The sequence below is a fragment of the Phocoena sinus genome, chromosome 6 (assembly GCF_008692025.1).
Source record: "Phocoena sinus isolate mPhoSin1 chromosome 6, mPhoSin1.pri, whole genome shotgun sequence".
Lineage (NCBI taxonomy): Eukaryota > Metazoa > Chordata > Mammalia > Artiodactyla > Phocoenidae > Phocoena > Phocoena sinus.
In genome coordinates this window covers 22,817,732-22,835,470 of record NC_045768.1, presented here as the reverse complement: position 1 = coordinate 22,835,470, position 17,739 = coordinate 22,817,732, and the positions used below count along the sequence as shown (strand labels likewise).

Below are 17,739 nucleotides of genomic sequence, written 5' to 3'. Positions count from 1 at the left end.
TGCCAGAAAACATCAGAAGGAAAAGAATCCCTGGGTGTACCCTCGCTCAGATGCCAGTCACTCTGTATTAGTTGTCCAGGTCCACAATCTGTGAACTTAGACTGACTTGGGAGAAAATCTCCTATCAGGTGTTCAGATGGGGTACCATGTTTGTCGCTCTGGAAGAAAATGTACACTGCCTCCTAGCTGGCTTGTCTTCTTGAGAAATTTAGACTTTCCAATGCGGACAGCCTCTGTCTTCTAGTCTCGCTTGACACTTCCTTCTGACCCATCCAGCATTTTGCAACTTTTGAATTTTCCATTTCACCTTGAGGCTTGTTTTTCTGGAACTCCAACAGAGGTGCAGCCTTCACCCCTATTTTAAGAAGGCAGTTTTAGCTCTCACCGCCAGGCTCTCAGGACTGGCTCCATAACTTGTGGACCAGGTGCAAATGACAGTGAGGGCCCCTAGTTCAAAAATCACTTATAATTTCAAGACACAGGCAGCAGAAAAATAAAAGAAGCATGGGTCCCTCTAAGCATGGTGCCCTGGGGGACTACACAGGTCACTCGCTCTTGGAGCCAACCCTGCTGACCACCATAATGACTGCTATTCCTCTTGCTATGGAATTTTTCAGGTTATAACTATTGCCTGCTAGGGAAAATTTTCCCTGAGTCCCACATTTTGTTTCAGTTTGGAATCATCCCCCACAGAGCTCTGATCTAACACTGTGGTGGTTATTTCTGAACTCTTAGGACTGACACCTCTGACAAATGTTTTTCCAAAAGAGGTATGTGTCCCATTGCATGTTTCTCTGGAGCTGTAGAGTAAGCTCTACTGCAATTTTTAAACTTTTTAATGTTAAAACATTTCAATCTTACAAAAAAGTAGATACAGTAATATATTAATAGTAAACTCCCATGTTCCCATCACCCAACAGCAACAGTGATCAATAGTCTACCATTTTTGTTTTATCTAACCCAGTACCATTTTATTGCTGCTGGTTTATTTTAAAGCAAATCCCAGACATGGATTCAATCAGTCCGTATGTACTTTAAGGCTTTTTAACGCAGTCACATTACCATTTTCATTACCCCATCCATCCCAGCTAGCACTAATTTCTTAATACCATTTACTACCAGGACAGTGCAATTTTTATTTGATTGTCTCAAAAAACTTCTTTTTACATCTGATTTGTTGCATAAGAATCCAAATGAGAATTCACACATTACATTTAGGGCTATGCCTCTTAAGCCTTTCTCAATCTATAATAGTTCCCTCTTTTTCTTTTTTTCCCCCAACGTTATTTATTTGGTGAGGAAACAACATAACTTGCCCTGTTCAATTGTCTATATTTGGGATATGATTGAATTTTATCCTTATAATGTTGTTTAACATGTTCCTCAATCCTCTGTTCTTTTGTATATTGGTAATTCGACCCCAGGACTTACTTAAAATCAGGCTCAACTTTGTGTTTATTTGGGGCAAGGGGGAAAATTCAGCTTCCTTTTAAACATTAAATCCACTTTTTTTTTTTCTTTAACATTTTTGCCTTGAAGTTGGCACCTTCCTTCCTTTTTCTTTCTCCTGGCTTTAGGGTCCAACATGTGTATTTCTAGCATGCTCTTCTAGATTCCACCTCTTAGAGTCCTCAGTATCAAAAGATAGAAAGGTGAGTTCAGTGATGGTGAGCACTCTTTCATGTGTTTGTTGGCAATCTGTATATCTTTGGAGAAATGTCTATTTAGGTCAGAAATGCAAATGAAAACCACAATGAGGTATCACCTCACACTGGTCAGAATGGCCATCATCAAAAAATCTACAAACAATAAATGCTGGAGAGGGTGTGGAGAAAAGGGAACCCTCTTGCACTGTTGGTGGGAATGTAAATTGATACAGCCACTATGGAGAACAGTATGGAGGTTCCTTAAAAAACTAAAAATAGAACAACCATATGACCCAGCAATACCACTACTGGGCATATACCCTGAGAAAACCATAATTCAAAAAGACACATGCACCCCAGTGTTCACTGCAGCTCTATTTACAATAGCCAGGACATGGAAGCAGCCTAAGTGTCCATCGACAGATGAATGGATAAATAAGATGTGGCACATATATACAATGGAATATTACTCAGCCATAAAAAGAAACGAAATTGAGTTATTTGTAGTGAGGTGGATGGACCTAGAGTCTGTCATACAGAGTGAAGTAAGTCAGGAAGATAAAAACAAATACCATATGCTAACACATATATATGGAATCTAAAAAAACAAATGATTCTGATGAACCTAGGGGCAGGACAGGAATAAAGACACAGATGTAGAAAATGGACTTGAGGACAGGGGGAGGGGAAAGGGTAAGCTGGGACAAAGTGAGAGAGTAGCATCGACATATATACACCACCAAATGTAAAATAGATGGCTATTGGGAAGCAGCTGCATAGCACAGGGAGATCAGCTTGGTGCTCTGTGACCACCTAGAGGGGTGGGATAGGGAGGGTGGGAGGGAGGCTCAAGAGGGAGGGGATATTGCGATATATGTATACATATAGCTGATTCACTTTGTTATACAGCAGAAACTAACACAACAGTGTAAAGCAATTATACTCCAATAAAGATGTTTTAAAAAAAGAAGATGATCAATAGATTGTGGGTGTTCAATTCTTGTGGTTAAGGACAAAATTTATATTTTCCTCAAATTAATTATGTTCTAAAATATGATCAGAAAATACAAGGTCCAATTGCCATCTCTCTCTAAAAAAAAAAAGGTGAGTTCATCTGAACCTGCAAATCTGGAGTTAGAACTTGCAAAAAGCATACAACTGTCAAACAAATCATATCCTCCTATATCTCCTTGAATTATGTAACCCTTTTAAAAAGGTATTCAAAAATCAGAGTAACTTCTAATACAGCTGAATTTGATCTAGCCCTGGCCTGTACATCTCCTATCTAGTATATACTATCTCTTCTGTACTTTCCTTTCGAATACAAACTCCACAAATTTCACAGTTTTAGAAGAACTAAGCACCAAAGCCTGGTGTTAATTGGAATTTCATAGTCTAATGTTATGTTCTGTCTTTAAGTCCCAGAAAACAAAAGGCAAGAGTTAAAAAAAAAAAATCATGTTTGCAGTAAATGGGCAATTAAAAGGATTCCATAATGGTTTAAAGAACACTGGATTTGAAGTCAGAGGAGTTGAACTCAGGTTTCTCACCCATCAGTTTTATTACTTTGGGGAAGAAACTTAAATTATCTGGGATTTTGGTTTCTACATCTATTTAATAAGAGGAGAAATCTAGTTGATCTCTGAAGTCTCTTCCAAGATTAGACCCTTCAATTTATTGTACATTCTAAACCTCATCTCCACTCTTCAATTAAAGGTAAAATTTCTTTTCACACCAAAAGAACTTCCTCTTACCTAGTTAGTGGGGATTCAGCCTCAGAAAAGAATATAAATCACCCATTCTCCTGCCCACTTTTGTCTAAAATATTCCTTTTCTTTTTGACCCTGTATGCTCATCTCACTCTCTGAAAAGTTTGACAGATTTTATCTGTCCTTCCACTATGATACTGTTGAAGATGTAAAGCATTAATTATTTCATTAATTCAATTAAATATTATTACTTTGGTAGGCACTCTCCTAGGTACTGAACAAAACAGGCAAGGGTTTTGGTCGCTGAGGACTCTCGGTCTACTGCGGGGAGGCAGACAATAGACAAAAAAACAAATAACTTCAGATAGGGGTAAGGTCTATAAAGACAATGAAACAGGATGATGAAAAAGCAAATGGGGGGAAGGTTAGACTTTATGTCGGGTGGTCAAGGAGGCCCTTTTCTGAGAAAGTGTCACTTAAACAGAGACTTAGATGATACAAGGAAACCACGACATGAAGATCTATGGGATGAGTGCTCTCGGCTGAAGGATGGCATGGACATCTCTTAAGTTGGGAACAAGCTTGGTGTATTCTGGAGTGGTGAAAAGCATAGGGTCATAGCATAAATGGCTTAGAAGCCAGGGCACAGTATTTGATATTACACTTAAGACAGAGGGAACATGGAAGATCCTTCACAGGAGAACATGATCTGATTTGCATTTCTTAAAGACCACTCCAGCTTGACTATTCCCTGTAGGAGAGTCACTCACCACTTCTGTTTTCCTAACAGTTTTTGCCAGAATCCTGCGGCCTCCTGAATCCCACAATGTCACCTTTGGCTCCTTTGTGACCCTGCGCTGTACAGCAACAGGCATCCCTGTCCCCACCATCACCTGGATTGAAAATGGAAACGCTGTGAGTGCCAACTGTATGGAAACTTGTCTGGGGAAGACGCACTGGTAGTGAATTTCAGGGCAGACCACTTATTTGTAGAGTTACCTTGACCTCTGTCATTGGTCCCACCTGCATCTCCATTTTTCAAAGCCTTCCAATATTTTCATCCTAGAAGTCACTGACTTAGAGACTGAACTCCATAGGTTTACTTCTTTCCTTGTATCATGGGGATAGTAGAAAGTCAAATTCATTCTTTATGCTTTTGTGTAAAAGGGAAGTGGTATTAATTCCTTCCCACACAAAACTCATCAATTTAAGAATTAGTCCACTGTTGGAGCCTACTTTGATGAAAAGTAATCCAGAATTAGAACCCATGTCTGTTAGTGCAACAGAATTTTCTAATACTGGTAATAATAACTAACATATAGTATGTGGTTGCTATGACGAGGCCCTGTTCTAAGCACTTTACATAGAAACATTCATTTATTCATTCTACAAATATTATTGAGCATCTCCTGGGCATCAGGCATTATTCTAGACATTGTGGATACAGGCACAACCAAAACAGGTAAAGTTTCCTGCCCTCAACTTGCTTACATTGTGATGGGGAAAAACAAACAATAAAATAAGCAGATGGGAGAATCTATAGTCTATGTGCACAGTGTCAAATGCCATGGAGAAAAATAAAGCAGGAAAATGAGAAAATACAATCTCAGGAGAAAGATTCCATTTTCAATAAAGTGGTCAGAGAAGCCTTATTAAGATGGAGATATTTGAGCAAAGATCTGAAAGAGCTGAAGGAGGAGGCTATGTAGATAATGCGGGGATGATAACCAGGCAAAGTCACTGAGATAAAGGTGCACCTGGTATGTCAGAGGAACAGCAAGTAGGTCAGTGTGGCTAGAGGTGAGTGAGCAAAGAGGAAAGAGGTAAGGGGTGTGCATAGGGGTTGTAGATCCTACAGGCTTATATAGGTCAATTGATACAATTTGGCTTTATTTGAGTGAGACGGGATGCCATTGTAGGTCTGTTTCTGTCGTCTGTTTTCCTGGTGACTCTTTCATTGTGTTTTGTTTCCTTGTGTGCCTAGTTATCTTTGACTACCTGCTGTTCATTGTTTTGAGAAAAAAAAATGTCAGAGATTAATTTGGGGTCTAGACAAAGGTTCTTTTCTCCAGAGAATTTTTGTTTGTTTCTGCTAGGGACCAGGGGCTACTACTGATCTTAGACTGCCTTAAACTTGTTATAGTAAAGTAACTTGTAGTCTTGTTCTTCTTTAGCTCTCGAATTAAATTTTAGGTGCCATTTAAAATTCACATCTTATTTGGCAGTATGTTTTGTGGCTTTTCTGTGAAGCTGTAGGAGTTGTCTTAAGCCTCTCCAAGTAGTGTAAAGAGATGCCTTAAGAAAACTGGGTAACTGACAATATGACTATTAATTTGTCTTAAACTCTGTGAAAACAGTTAATACAGAAAATGGAAAGACATAGGCTTTTAAAAAATTCAGTGTTTTCAAAAGGCTCCTTCGAGTTTAGAACTGGAACATATATGATTATTCTCTGTTGGAGTTGAGGAGTAATAAAAAAAAAAAGCCAATGGTCAGAGTTAGTTTTGGTCTTATTGAGACTCCAGCTTCATCTTTCAAGATGTGATTCACAAAAAACAGAAAGCAAAATGGATTCTTCGGCAGAGATTCTAAAACAGGAATAAAATAAATGAATGGTAACTTTCTTCCAGGAAGAAGGCAAAAGGACATCTGCAGTTCTCATGGTCAGAGAGAGTGTTATTCTTACAGCCAAGTTTTCTTTTTTTTTTTTTTACATCTTTATTAGAGTATAATTGCTTTACAATGGTGTGTTAGTTTCTGCTTTATAACAAAGTGAATCGGTTATACATATACATATGTTCCCTTATCTCTTCCCTCTTGCGTCTCCCTCCCTCCCACCCTCCCTATCCCACCCCTCCTATCCCACCCCTCCTATCCCACCCCTCCAGGCATCACAAAGCACCGAGCTGATCTCCTTGTGCTGTGCGGCTGCTTCCCACTAGCTATCTACCTTACATTTGGTAGTGTATATATGTCCATGCCTCTCTCTCGCTTTGTCACAGCCAAGTTTTGTTCTTGGCGCTACTATCCAAGTCCAAATAGAAATCGAGATGACTGCCCCGTGCTGATGCAAAACACAGGAACTGGAGGCAACAGCAGGCATTTAATGTTGGACAAGTAGCCAACCAGAAAAGTCTATTGAGGAGAACAGGGAAGGGCCACAGACCTGGTATCATTCTGGGTGGGCGGGATTAAGACAAATGCAGAGTTGGGAGCTATTTGACACAGAATAAAACAGAATTTGAACTGTGGCTTTTCACTAACTATAAGCCAGTGAACTAACTTCATAACACACTACCAAGTACGAGTACTTTAAAAGATGTGAATGCTCCTTTTCTCCCCCTCCATGAACATCCCCAAAACTAAAACCCTGAATGATTACAGCCAAAGAACAAGAGAAAAGCAGGCAACTTACCCCAAAGCCATCAAGAATTCTTTTGCTTTCTTCCTATGGAAATATCATTCATTTTTCATGAAAATTTGTAGTCTTAGATGAACTCAGAGTGAGCAGTAATATCACTTTTGTTTTACAACGTTGGAAATAATAGTTTGGTGTGGCTACAGCAGAGTTTACTTTTCTAAAAGAAAATATCCTTATATTTTGATAAAGAGATTTATTTAAAGTTATACCCATCTATTTATTATTTTGGCATTCAAATAAAAAACGTAGAAAATTTGCACATCTCTCTTGCTTTGTCCAATCAATATAGTTCCTAAAATATGTTAAAAGAATCATTTTAACTTATTAGAAGAATTTTATAAAATAAATAGCCAAATCATCTGTGTTGAAGATTGTGGTTTTTGAATTTCCTTAAAGGGAGGCTCACCTATATATTATACGTATTTTTTTAAATTTATATGTTTATTTATTTTTGGCTGCGTTGGGTCTTCGTTGCTGCACGTGGGCTTTCTCTAGTTGCGGCGAGCAGGGGCTACTCTTCGTTGTGGTGCGCAGGCTGCTCATTGCAGTGGCTTCTCTTGTTGCGGAGCATGGGCTCTAGGTGCACAGGCTCCAGTAGTTGTGGCACGAGGGCTCAGTAGTTGTGGCTCGTGGGCTCTAGAGCGCAGGATCAGTAGTTGTGGCACACGGGCTTAGTTGCTCCACGGCACGTGGGATCTTCCCAGACCAGGGCTCGAACCCATGTCCCCTGCATTGGCAGGCGGACTCTCAACCACTGCGCCACCAGGGATGTCCCTATACATATTTTTAAGAGGCAGTTTTTTGGTTTAAAGGACACAAGCTTTGGAAACATCTCTCACTAACTGGGTAAACCAAGATAATTACATATATCAAGTGGAATATATTAAGTTGAATATTTCAGCAGCTAGATCAAAAGAGGTCAATATTCATAGCTATGTTGATCAAAAACAGCATGGGAAATTTTCTCAATTGTTCCTTTTTCTATGATGCATAGACAGACATTATTACAACTCCCTAAACATGGACCGTATTGGGCCACATCCTAAAGGTCCCTGAGACAATCCTAGCCAGCTGGGACTATTTGCAAGACAAGGTCATAGAAGCCAGAATACCATTCAGAGGTTTCTCTATGTTGAGGTCAAATCATGATGAAGTTGTGGGATTATCCATAACTCGGGATAGATTCTCTCCAAACAGCATTATTAATATATTAACGATATGTAAAAAATATTCCACCTATATTGCCTCGCTCAGAAGGCTTTTACATACGTTCAATCAGGTGGGAACTAATATGCCTATTTAATAGAGTTCCTGTTCGATGCCCTCATTTGAGGTCACTGTCTCAATACCACACACAGAGCAGAGAGCTGTTTATCCAGCTCTTTCAGATCAGTATGCCTGGGTGACTTGGAGAAATACCATATTTACTGTAATACCAGATAGAGTCACCTCAAGTAAGTCCTCAGCTTCGCCTCAGCATACCTTGGTCAAAGCTCCCAGGAATAAGCTGAACTCATCATTTTGAGCTTTTAAACCTGAAGAACAAAACCATCAAAATGCAGGGCAAAGGGCTGTTTTGAATTTTAGGTCATCAAAAATACTAAACTGTTGGTCAGGCTGCTCCATGAAGAAAGAAAAACAAATTCAAACGATGACTAACAAGGCCTGCTGTGCGTGAGTCACAAACTGAATCAAGCCAGGCCTCTGGAAACAGGAGGAAAAGCTCTTAGGAATCACATCATAATCAGGCAATGAGCCTCAGGACTTGCTGGTCTACTCGTTGAACTATGTCAGCACCTGGATGATGTCCAGGAGAAGAGAGGTCAGGCGGTTTAAAGCTCACTTCTCTTTCCTCCCAAGACTGTTTTCAGTGACCTTGAGGAGTGACTTTCTTAGGTGTGAACATGAAAATTGTGGGAGTTTAGTCAGCATTTGGGGGATTACTCGTTTCTGAGTTGTCTCCCAGGCACTGACGGTACAGACCTACTTCTTGAAAGAGGGAACGAACTTTGCAAAGGAGGAAGGTTCTACGGATTTCACATATATAAACTGGAAAGGGATTATATTTATAAACAAAATATCCTGAGAGCATAAGGCATACTGACTGACAGGGGTTGGAGGTCTTTAGCTTTTTTTCTCATTGTTGCTTTGTATTAAAATTCAGGGAGAGTCCAAAATTGTATTTCACCAACAAGCACCTACTATATAGCTCAGGGAACTCTAATCAATATTCTGTAATAATATGGGAAAAGAATCTGAAAAAGAATGAATATATGTATAACTGAATCACTTTGCTATACACCGGAAACTAACAGAACATTGTAAATCAACTATACTCCAATAAACTTTTTAAAAAATTATATTTCAAATTGTTCAATCCTTTCCATCTAACTTGGACACTCAAATCCATAAGAACGTGCACCTCTGATAAATATGATAATGATGAATTCGGTTTGAATTCCCAACTGCATGTATGTCTCTTAAAGATATTTTTCTCTCTGCCTTGTCAATTTCTCATAGAGTCCAGGCTGCTTATCTGGGGAAAATGCCACAATACTTGATCTGACCTGGGACGTTTCCCCAGTTAAGGTAAATTGATGCTCACATAAACCAGTGTTTCTCATAAGGAGACTAATAGCGCAGGTAAAGAATAAAAAGACAAAGAAGCTAAGTGAACAAACTTTCACTGCCTAGTCGCTACAAAGAGTGCTGGGTTCTGGGGCCAGCCAGCCACCTGGCAGCAGAAGGATGGAAAGTTGGTCTCACCTCAGGGCTTCCCTCCCCCTTGCTGGTCTAACTGTGAAATCTTCCCTCATGTGAAACAGTAAAATAACTGGCTCCAAGTTTTTTATTCTCTTCTAGACAGAAAGATCTCTTTCAAGGCCACCATGGTACTCATCCCTACTCCTCCAAGATAAGGTTATGGTAAAACCATCAGCTAATTCCTTGATTGTCATTCCATTCACACTTCCCTCAAACCAGCATTTTCCCCTCATATAAGCAACGATAATTAAACAATAATTATTGGAAAGATGGTAGAGTGCTTAAGAAAACAGTGAAGAAAGAATCACCAGTTTAAGAAGTGCCACCACTTTAACAATGACATTTAAGTCAGACATTTGTTTTGTTCATGGTTGATTTGAGGTTGTTATTACTGTTCTTGTTTTCTAATAACTCTATTCTGTTTTCTAGGACTAGGGAAGGCACTAAAGCATAATGATGAAAAGCACAGGCTTTGGGATCAGACAAACGAGGGTGTAAATTGGAACTCTGCAACCCAATAGAATGTGCTAGACAGCTGTCTTTCTCACAGAGTTGAATGCTGACAGCTAATTAGCATTTACATAAATTAACCTGTCAATTATGTGCTAATATGGCATCGATAGCCTGGCTCTTTGAGGACATTCGACTTTCTGATTTAAGTAATGAGGCAGAAACAGAATTGGCTTTACAACCATTTTCTCCTGATAACCATTCACTATTTGACGTGCATTTATGGGGAACTGAACAGGAATTATGAAAATAAGCCCAAAACTCTATAACCTCTCATAATGGACTCTATCTTCAAGACAGAGAGACATATCTTGGAGGATTCACACAGTATATCCTTTCCTACTTTGCATTAGTTATCTATTGTTGTATCACAGACATCCCAAAGCCTAATGGCTTAAAACAATAACCATTTGCTAACTGCTCACAAGTCTGTGGCTCAGCCGGGTGGTTTTGCTGATTTGGGCTAGGATTGCCTGCTCCTGCTGATCTAGCTCCTGTGATTGGCACGTTGACTGCGAGCTGATTGGTCTAGAATGGCCTTACTCGTATATCTGGGTGATATTATTGGCTCCCAGCTGGATCAGTGAGGATGACTGGGCTATATGTGCCTCATCCTCCAGCAGGCTAGCTTTGGCTTGTTCACAGGAGGTCTAAGAGCAACAAGAAAGCAAGCCACAATGTGCAAGAACTGTGTAAGTCTCTGTGTCTTTCTAAAACATGTCACAAGCCAATCAAGATTCAAAGCATGGAGAAAGATGCCACCTCTTGAGGGAAGAGCAACAAAGTCACATTGTAAGCTCATGGGCATATGGAGAGAAAAGTTGTTGGCAAGTTTTGCAATCTACCACATGCCTTTTGATCGTAATCCTTATCCTTTTTCTTTCCAGGCAACTGATACAGCATATTAGAAATCCTTCACCTAATTCTATCTTCTTTTTCCCCCTGACTCCACCAGGTTTCTTCTGGATCCATTCAAGAAAGTGTGAAAGACCGAGTAATTGACTCAAGACTGCAGCTGTTTATCACCAAGCCAGGACTCTACACATGCATAGCTACTAATAAGCATGGAGAGAAATTCAGTACTGCAAAGGCTGCAGCCACCATCAGTATAGCAGGTAGGATGGATTTTCACAATTGCATTGCTCCAGGAGAGGAGAGTTGGCACTATTCCACAATATCTTTCACTGGGGAAAATCTTGTTTAATCTCTTACTCCAGTCCCTTTTGGGATATTTCTTCCTCCATAGGGACACTCCAGAGGTTGACCTAGATAATTGATTTTGGCTAATTTGTTGCTTCAAAAACTAGATCCACAAATACATGCCCAAGTGATGGGTAACAGCTTCCAGGAGTTCATTTCTTTTTCTTTCATTTTCTTTTCTTCCCTTTCTTCTTCTTTTATTCTTCCCTTCCTCCCTCCCTCCCTCCTTCCTTCCTTCCCTCCTTTCATCCTTCGTTCCTTTCTTCCTCCCTCCCTCCCTCCCATTCTTTTTCATTCCTTTTCCTCCCCTCTTTTTTCCCTTCCTCTTCGTTTCTTGGGGTTAATCAAACTTTCCAAGGCTCTAAAGAGGAAGTTGGCAGATATTTAACATGGTTGTGCCAGTTTCTGCATGGCTACATTTTGAGGGCATTTTTACTTATGAATATGTGATCTACCTTATGGTCTTTCCCCTTCCTGTTTCATGCAAGTGATAGCAGGACCTACAGGTATTTTCAAGGAAAAGGGCTGACACATGGATTTCTAGGATACTTGTGTTGAGTTATAAAGGTTCATTTGTAAAACTTAAATGTCCCAAAGGCTTCTGAGAACATTTGTGGAATTCCTAGAGATGGAAATAATCCCTGTATCAGGAAATGCCTGGCATGATGATATTCATAGCATGTCTACTGTCCAAGGGTCAGCAGAGAGACGCTTGGCCTCGCATGTAAGGCCAGCACTGGTAGAACCTGTGCCCAGGGCCAGCTCCCCAGAGCTTATTACAGCGCCACTTCTTAGATCTTCCCTGATGGGGAAATTTCCAGTAATGTTTGCTATTTTTTAGCATGAGGCGAATAAAGACACAGAGAGATACAAAGGGAGCATTGGACAAGGCTGGCCCTCTGAGGCATGCCCATGAAGGAAAGAGATTTCAAAACCAAGGATCCCTTCTGCCTTCTCCTCCAAGGATATATCTGCCTACAGTATCTTGAGACATCATATCAGTTATTTGAGAATTTCCACTGATGGGAAGTCATTTTTCCAGAGAAGGGTGAGATTCTTAAAAGTAAATTCAACTCAGTTTAACAAATAATAACAAAGTGATTACTATTCCCATAGCACTTTGTTGTTTACGAAGCACTCTTACATGCATTTGTTAAATACGCTGGGCTCAGTCCATTGCGTTAGGTAGAGGATGCAAACTTAATTAACCAATGGGATCATTAGCAATGGAGTCCCAGTTTTCTAGGGACTCTCAATCTAAAAAGGAAGCCCATCGGTCACACACATTATGGCACAGACTATGTTCTACGCAGCAGCACAAAGTACAACAGCAGACACGGGACAGAGTTTAAGGGAATCCTTGGGAAAGAGATACCATTTGAGTTAGAGATGACAAGGTCGAAATGAGTTCAGAAAATAGCAAGTCATGATGGAGACTGAGAATGAGGTGGAGGATGGGAAGAAAGGTTTGAAATGTGAGCTCTAGCTGGGTTATGAAGAGCCTGAGTGGGTGGACTATTCTTCAATCAATGGGAAGTCATTTAATTTTTTTAGAGAAGGCAAGTGATATGATCAGATACATGCTTTATCAAATCGACAGATGTCGGGTGTCAAAAGATGGGGAGGCATGGCATGCAGACAGGAGGCTATTCCAGGAGTCTGGGAAAGTCATGAAGGTCTGAACAACAACAGTAACAATTGGTAAAGAGAGAACAGGGGAGATGTGTGAAACCTATCAGGAGAGAAACGATAAGATTTGAAAGTGTCTGAATGCGGTAGAAGGAGTTCAGATGTGTCTGAGATTTTCAGGAAAGCGTCTAGGACAAATAATAACAGATAAAAAACATGAGGAGGTTCAAGAGATAATAAAACAATTAAATTTTTGATGCTTTTTAATTACTTGGAATGATTCTCACTATCTTATGTTTTATTTGATATTTGATCAAGACCCAGTGTTAAATACATAAATATATATTTACATAACCTATATCTATATATTTACAAAGTGTGTGTATGTGTGTTTGCGTGTGCAGAGAGAAGGAGAAACATTTACGTATGAATTCTCAAATCCAAGAAAATAGACCGATCTAATCTAGCTTAGATTAGAATCACCTCCACTGGTTAGAAGAGAAAAATTAATGTTGCTAACCTGAAGAGAGTCTCATTTCAGGTAATTATTCAGTCATTCAAAGATCAGTTTCCTGCCACGTTTCTTCCTCCCCTTTCTCCTTGTATCTCTTCCCTACATGGAAAGAGAGAAGGAGTCTTGGATTTATGCAGTGGTGTCCTCGGGACTCGCCCTGGTATTTGGTAAAGTCTACAGCTACAGTGATCTCATCTCTTGGCTTGGTTGGGACCCAGAGGACCTCCCTGTCTGGCTCAGCCCCACTGAGGCTCTTCCTGTAGCAGCACAACCCTCTACATCTCAGTCAAATCCTTCATCGAGCCCCTCTCTAGAGTCTACTCTGCAACGTCTGCACGTAGGCCACCCTGGCTCTCCCTACAATACCAGATTTGCTAAAAATCCAAGTCAGCTCCTTCCTTATCCCTCATGCAGCCTGAAGCAACTTCTGGATCACTTTCATGTTACACAAAATCCAAAAAAGATTCACACCTACCAACTCAGTTCTGCTGTCTACCCAACCATGTCATGCTACCATTTTTACACTAATATGGCCATCCTATGTCAGGGTAAGAGGTCCCTAAAAGGTTCTCTGCTTTTAGAGTCCCAAATAAGAAGCAGGAAAAACTCCCTCTGCTTTGGCTTTTTCCTTAATTTATCAATATACCTCTCTTCTAGGATTTTGGTCCAGAGAAAGGAATCTATAAAATGTGTATCTGAATTCTTAATTCCCTTACCTTCCACCTTTCTGCAACATACCAAGCTGAAGGGACTGGTCAGGGACTCCCGCTTTAGTGCGGTAACCTTCAGAGCCCACCCATCATAAGTACAAAGACAGGTGTGAAGGCAGTGCTATGATCAATAAAAAGAAGAACCTGATAAAATGGGTTTATCTCCCCTGCCACAAAGACAGATCCATCACATGACATGATCTCCAAGATGCTGAAAGGACTATAGGGCATAATTACCACCACAGTGTATACAGCAACATCACCCCTTTCATCCCAGTCCTAGTCCAAATGAGAACCTGATCCAACACCGTTAAGAAACAGAAGTATACCAACAGAGGAAGCTGTAATCCTAAAGAAAATGATGGTATCTTCTGGTGGTGAAAAGAGCCTTAAAGTGTGGACAGGCAGCATAGAAAGGTAATGTCCCAGAATGCAGGGAGAAGTCTTAATGTTGAGAATAGACCAGAGTGAGAATGAGGGCAAAGAGCAAAGGCAGCCTGGGGGAAAATAGCAGGGGAATTTGCATGGGGAAAAGAATGGTGGGAGCAATGCGTGAGTTGGCACATAGCAGCAGAGAGGACTGGAAACTTGCCGTAGCAGAGGTGAATGCAGATAGGAAGCAGTGACCCCAGTAGGGGCAATAGTCATGTAGACTGAAACCAGTAATGACGTGACTTTAGCCAATGGGCCTGTAGGTAATGTATTTGAATCATAAATGTGAATCCATCTGCACATAGAAACAAAGTTACTAAAATGAGTAGAGGGACTCCCTCACGTAGCTAATTCATAAAAAGCTGCAAGGCCCTTTTGTTCATCCCCTGATCTGTTTTTCCTGTTGGATCCCATTTACTATGAGACCTGAAGCTCCCCTACTTTTCCTAAAATTTCCTCAGGCAGATTTAATGAGGGTGTCTCATGAGTGCATTGGAATAAGACCTCTGAACCCCATGAGACACCTGCCATTTTTCTTCCTCTCCTTAACCCGTTCTTTTCAGTCAAAGCTGCTAGATGCCTCATAAAAGTCTCCCTGCCATCACTGAGGAAACTGTCGTACTTCCCAACTCTGGGGTGCTCCCTGAACCAATATTCCATGGAAATGACGCCACTCTGGTGAAAAAGGGATTCATGGAACCACTTTAATTCAGAATCATTTCAAAGCACGGTCTTATGCTCTCCAGATCTCTCAGAGCTTGGTTGTGACATTCGCTCTCTCCACTTCTGCTTTAGGCATCTCTCTCCATTGGCCTCTGATGGGGCTGGCCAGAGGTCCAGAGCCTGGTGCCTCCCCTGGACATTTTGGCAATGCTTCCTTACCCCAAATTCTCCTTTCTCTCATTTCAGCCATCCCCATCCTCCCCTAGTGTTCTGTAGTCAACAGGCCCCTTTGTCACATTCTCTGTGTTTCACTTTGAAGATTTCACTCCATCTGTTTATTTACTCAACCCAGCAGGAAAACTGGAAATAGAAAAATCTGGTCTAGTGCTTAGGATTATGTCTATTGATATTTCTAGTGTCTGAAAGACAACAACAACAAAAAATAAAGATCAGCCTTCATTTTCCCAAAACTCTTCCATGTGTATGCCCAGATTCATATGTATTATTTGAGAAATGTGATATACTTCTTTCTGACTCATTTACATTTGCTGTTAGTCATCAAAAGGAGCCAGAAAAACTTTTGGAACCTCTCCCTATGAACCAGGAAGTTCCATTTCCCCTCCAGTCACAACCTCAAAAGGCTCAAGTTGCAATTTAAACTCAGCAGGACGCTGGGTGATTGGCAAGATGCCTTCTCTTTGTCATCAGCCTTGTGACAGAGACCAGCAAGACACCTCATGATCCCTGTAATGAGCACAGTCCTGGAAGAGCCAAAGGCCATCAAAATAGACACAGGTATTAAATCTACCAAACATTTAAAGAAGAATTAACACCAATTTTTATTACCCTGATACCAATGCCAGGTAAGGGCACTACAAGAAAACTAAAGGCCAATTTCCCTGATGAACATAAATGCAAAAATTCTCAACAAAATCCTAGCAAGCCAAATTCAACAGCATATTAAAAGAATCACACACCATGATCAAGTGGGATTTATCTCTGAGATGTAAGGATGGTTCAACATATACAGATCAATTAGTGTCATACACCACATTAACAGAATGAAGGATAAAAATTACATGATCCTCTCAATAGAGGCAGAAAAAGCATTTGACAAAATTCAACATACATTCATAATGAAAACTCTCAGCAAATTGGATATAAGGAACATACCTCACAATAAGGGCCACATATGACAGACCCACAGCCAACATCATACTCAATGGCAAGAGGTTAAACACTTTTCCTCTAAGATCAGGCAAATGACAAGAGTGCCCATTCTCACCATTTCTATTCAACATAGTACTGGAAGTCCTGGCCCAAGCAATCAGGCAATAAAAAGAAATAAAAGGTATCCAAATTGGAAAGGAAGAAGTAAAATTCTCCTTGTTTGCAGATGATACAATCTTATATATAGAAAATCCTAAAGACTCCACCAAAATCTGTTAGAACTAATCAATGAATTAAGTTCCACATACAAAATTGACATACAGAAATCAGTTTTTTAAAATACACTAACAACAAAACATCTGAAAAAGAAGAAAACTATCCCATTTACAATAGCACCAAAAACAACAAAATAGTTAGGAATAGGTTTAACCTAGGAAGAGAAAGATCTGTACACTGAAAATTACAAGACATTGATAAGAGAAATTGAAGACACAGATAAATGGAAGATATCCTGTGTTCATGGATCAGAAGAATTAATATTGTTAAAATGTCCACAGCACCCAAAGCTATTTGTGGATTTCATATACTCCTATTAGAATTCCCATGGCATTTTTCACAGAAATAAAACAAACAATTCAAAAACTTGTATGGAAGCACAAAAGAGTCCTGATAGCCAAGCAACCCTGCGAAAGAAGAACAAAGCTGGAGGCATCACACGTCCTGATTTCAAGCTATATTACAAAGCTATAGTAATCAAATCAGTATGGGACTGGCATAAAAACAGATGCCTAGACAAATGGAACTGAGTCCAGAGCCCAGAAGTAAACCCACACATATATGGTCAGTTAATTTATGACAAGGGAACCAAGAATATACAACAGGGAAAAGACAGTCTTTTCCATAAATGGTGTTGGGAAAACTGGATAACCACATGCAAAAGAATGGAACTGGACCTCTATCTTACAACACTCACAAAAATTAACTGGAAATGAATTAAAGACTTAAACACATGACCTGAAACCATAAAACTCCTAGAAGAAAAAAATAGACAGTAAGTTCCTTGACATCAGTCTTGGTGATGATTTTTTTGGATATGATACCAAAAGCATAAGCAACAAAAGTAAAAATAAACAAGTGGGACTACGCCAAACTAAAAAGCTTCTGTACAGCAAAGGAAACCATCAACAAAACTAAAAAGCAACTTATAGAATGGAAGAAAATATTTGCTAATTATATATAAGGGGTTAATAACCAAAATATATAAAGAGCACATACAACAGCAAAAAAACCAAACAATCTAATTTAAAAATGGACAAAGTATATGAATAGACATTTCTCCAAAGAGGACGTACAGATGGCAAACAGGTACATG

At 39.9% G+C, this 17,739-nt stretch overlaps 1 protein-coding gene across 5 annotated transcripts in view; it reads left to right on the top strand.

The window, feature by feature from the left end:
• Positions 1-17,739, top strand: part of MUSK (muscle associated receptor tyrosine kinase) — a 91,111-nt gene that overhangs the window by 51,592 nt on the left and 21,780 nt on the right. For all 5 annotated transcript variants that reach the window (XM_032635609.1, XM_032635607.1, XM_032635606.1 and 2 more), the window contains 2 exons: positions 4,146-4,270; positions 11,005-11,164. In XM_032635609.1, coding sequence (XP_032491500.1) covers positions 4,146-4,270; positions 11,005-11,164 — 285 coding nt within the window. The remainder of the gene's footprint in view (positions 1-4,145; positions 4,271-11,004; positions 11,165-17,739) is intronic.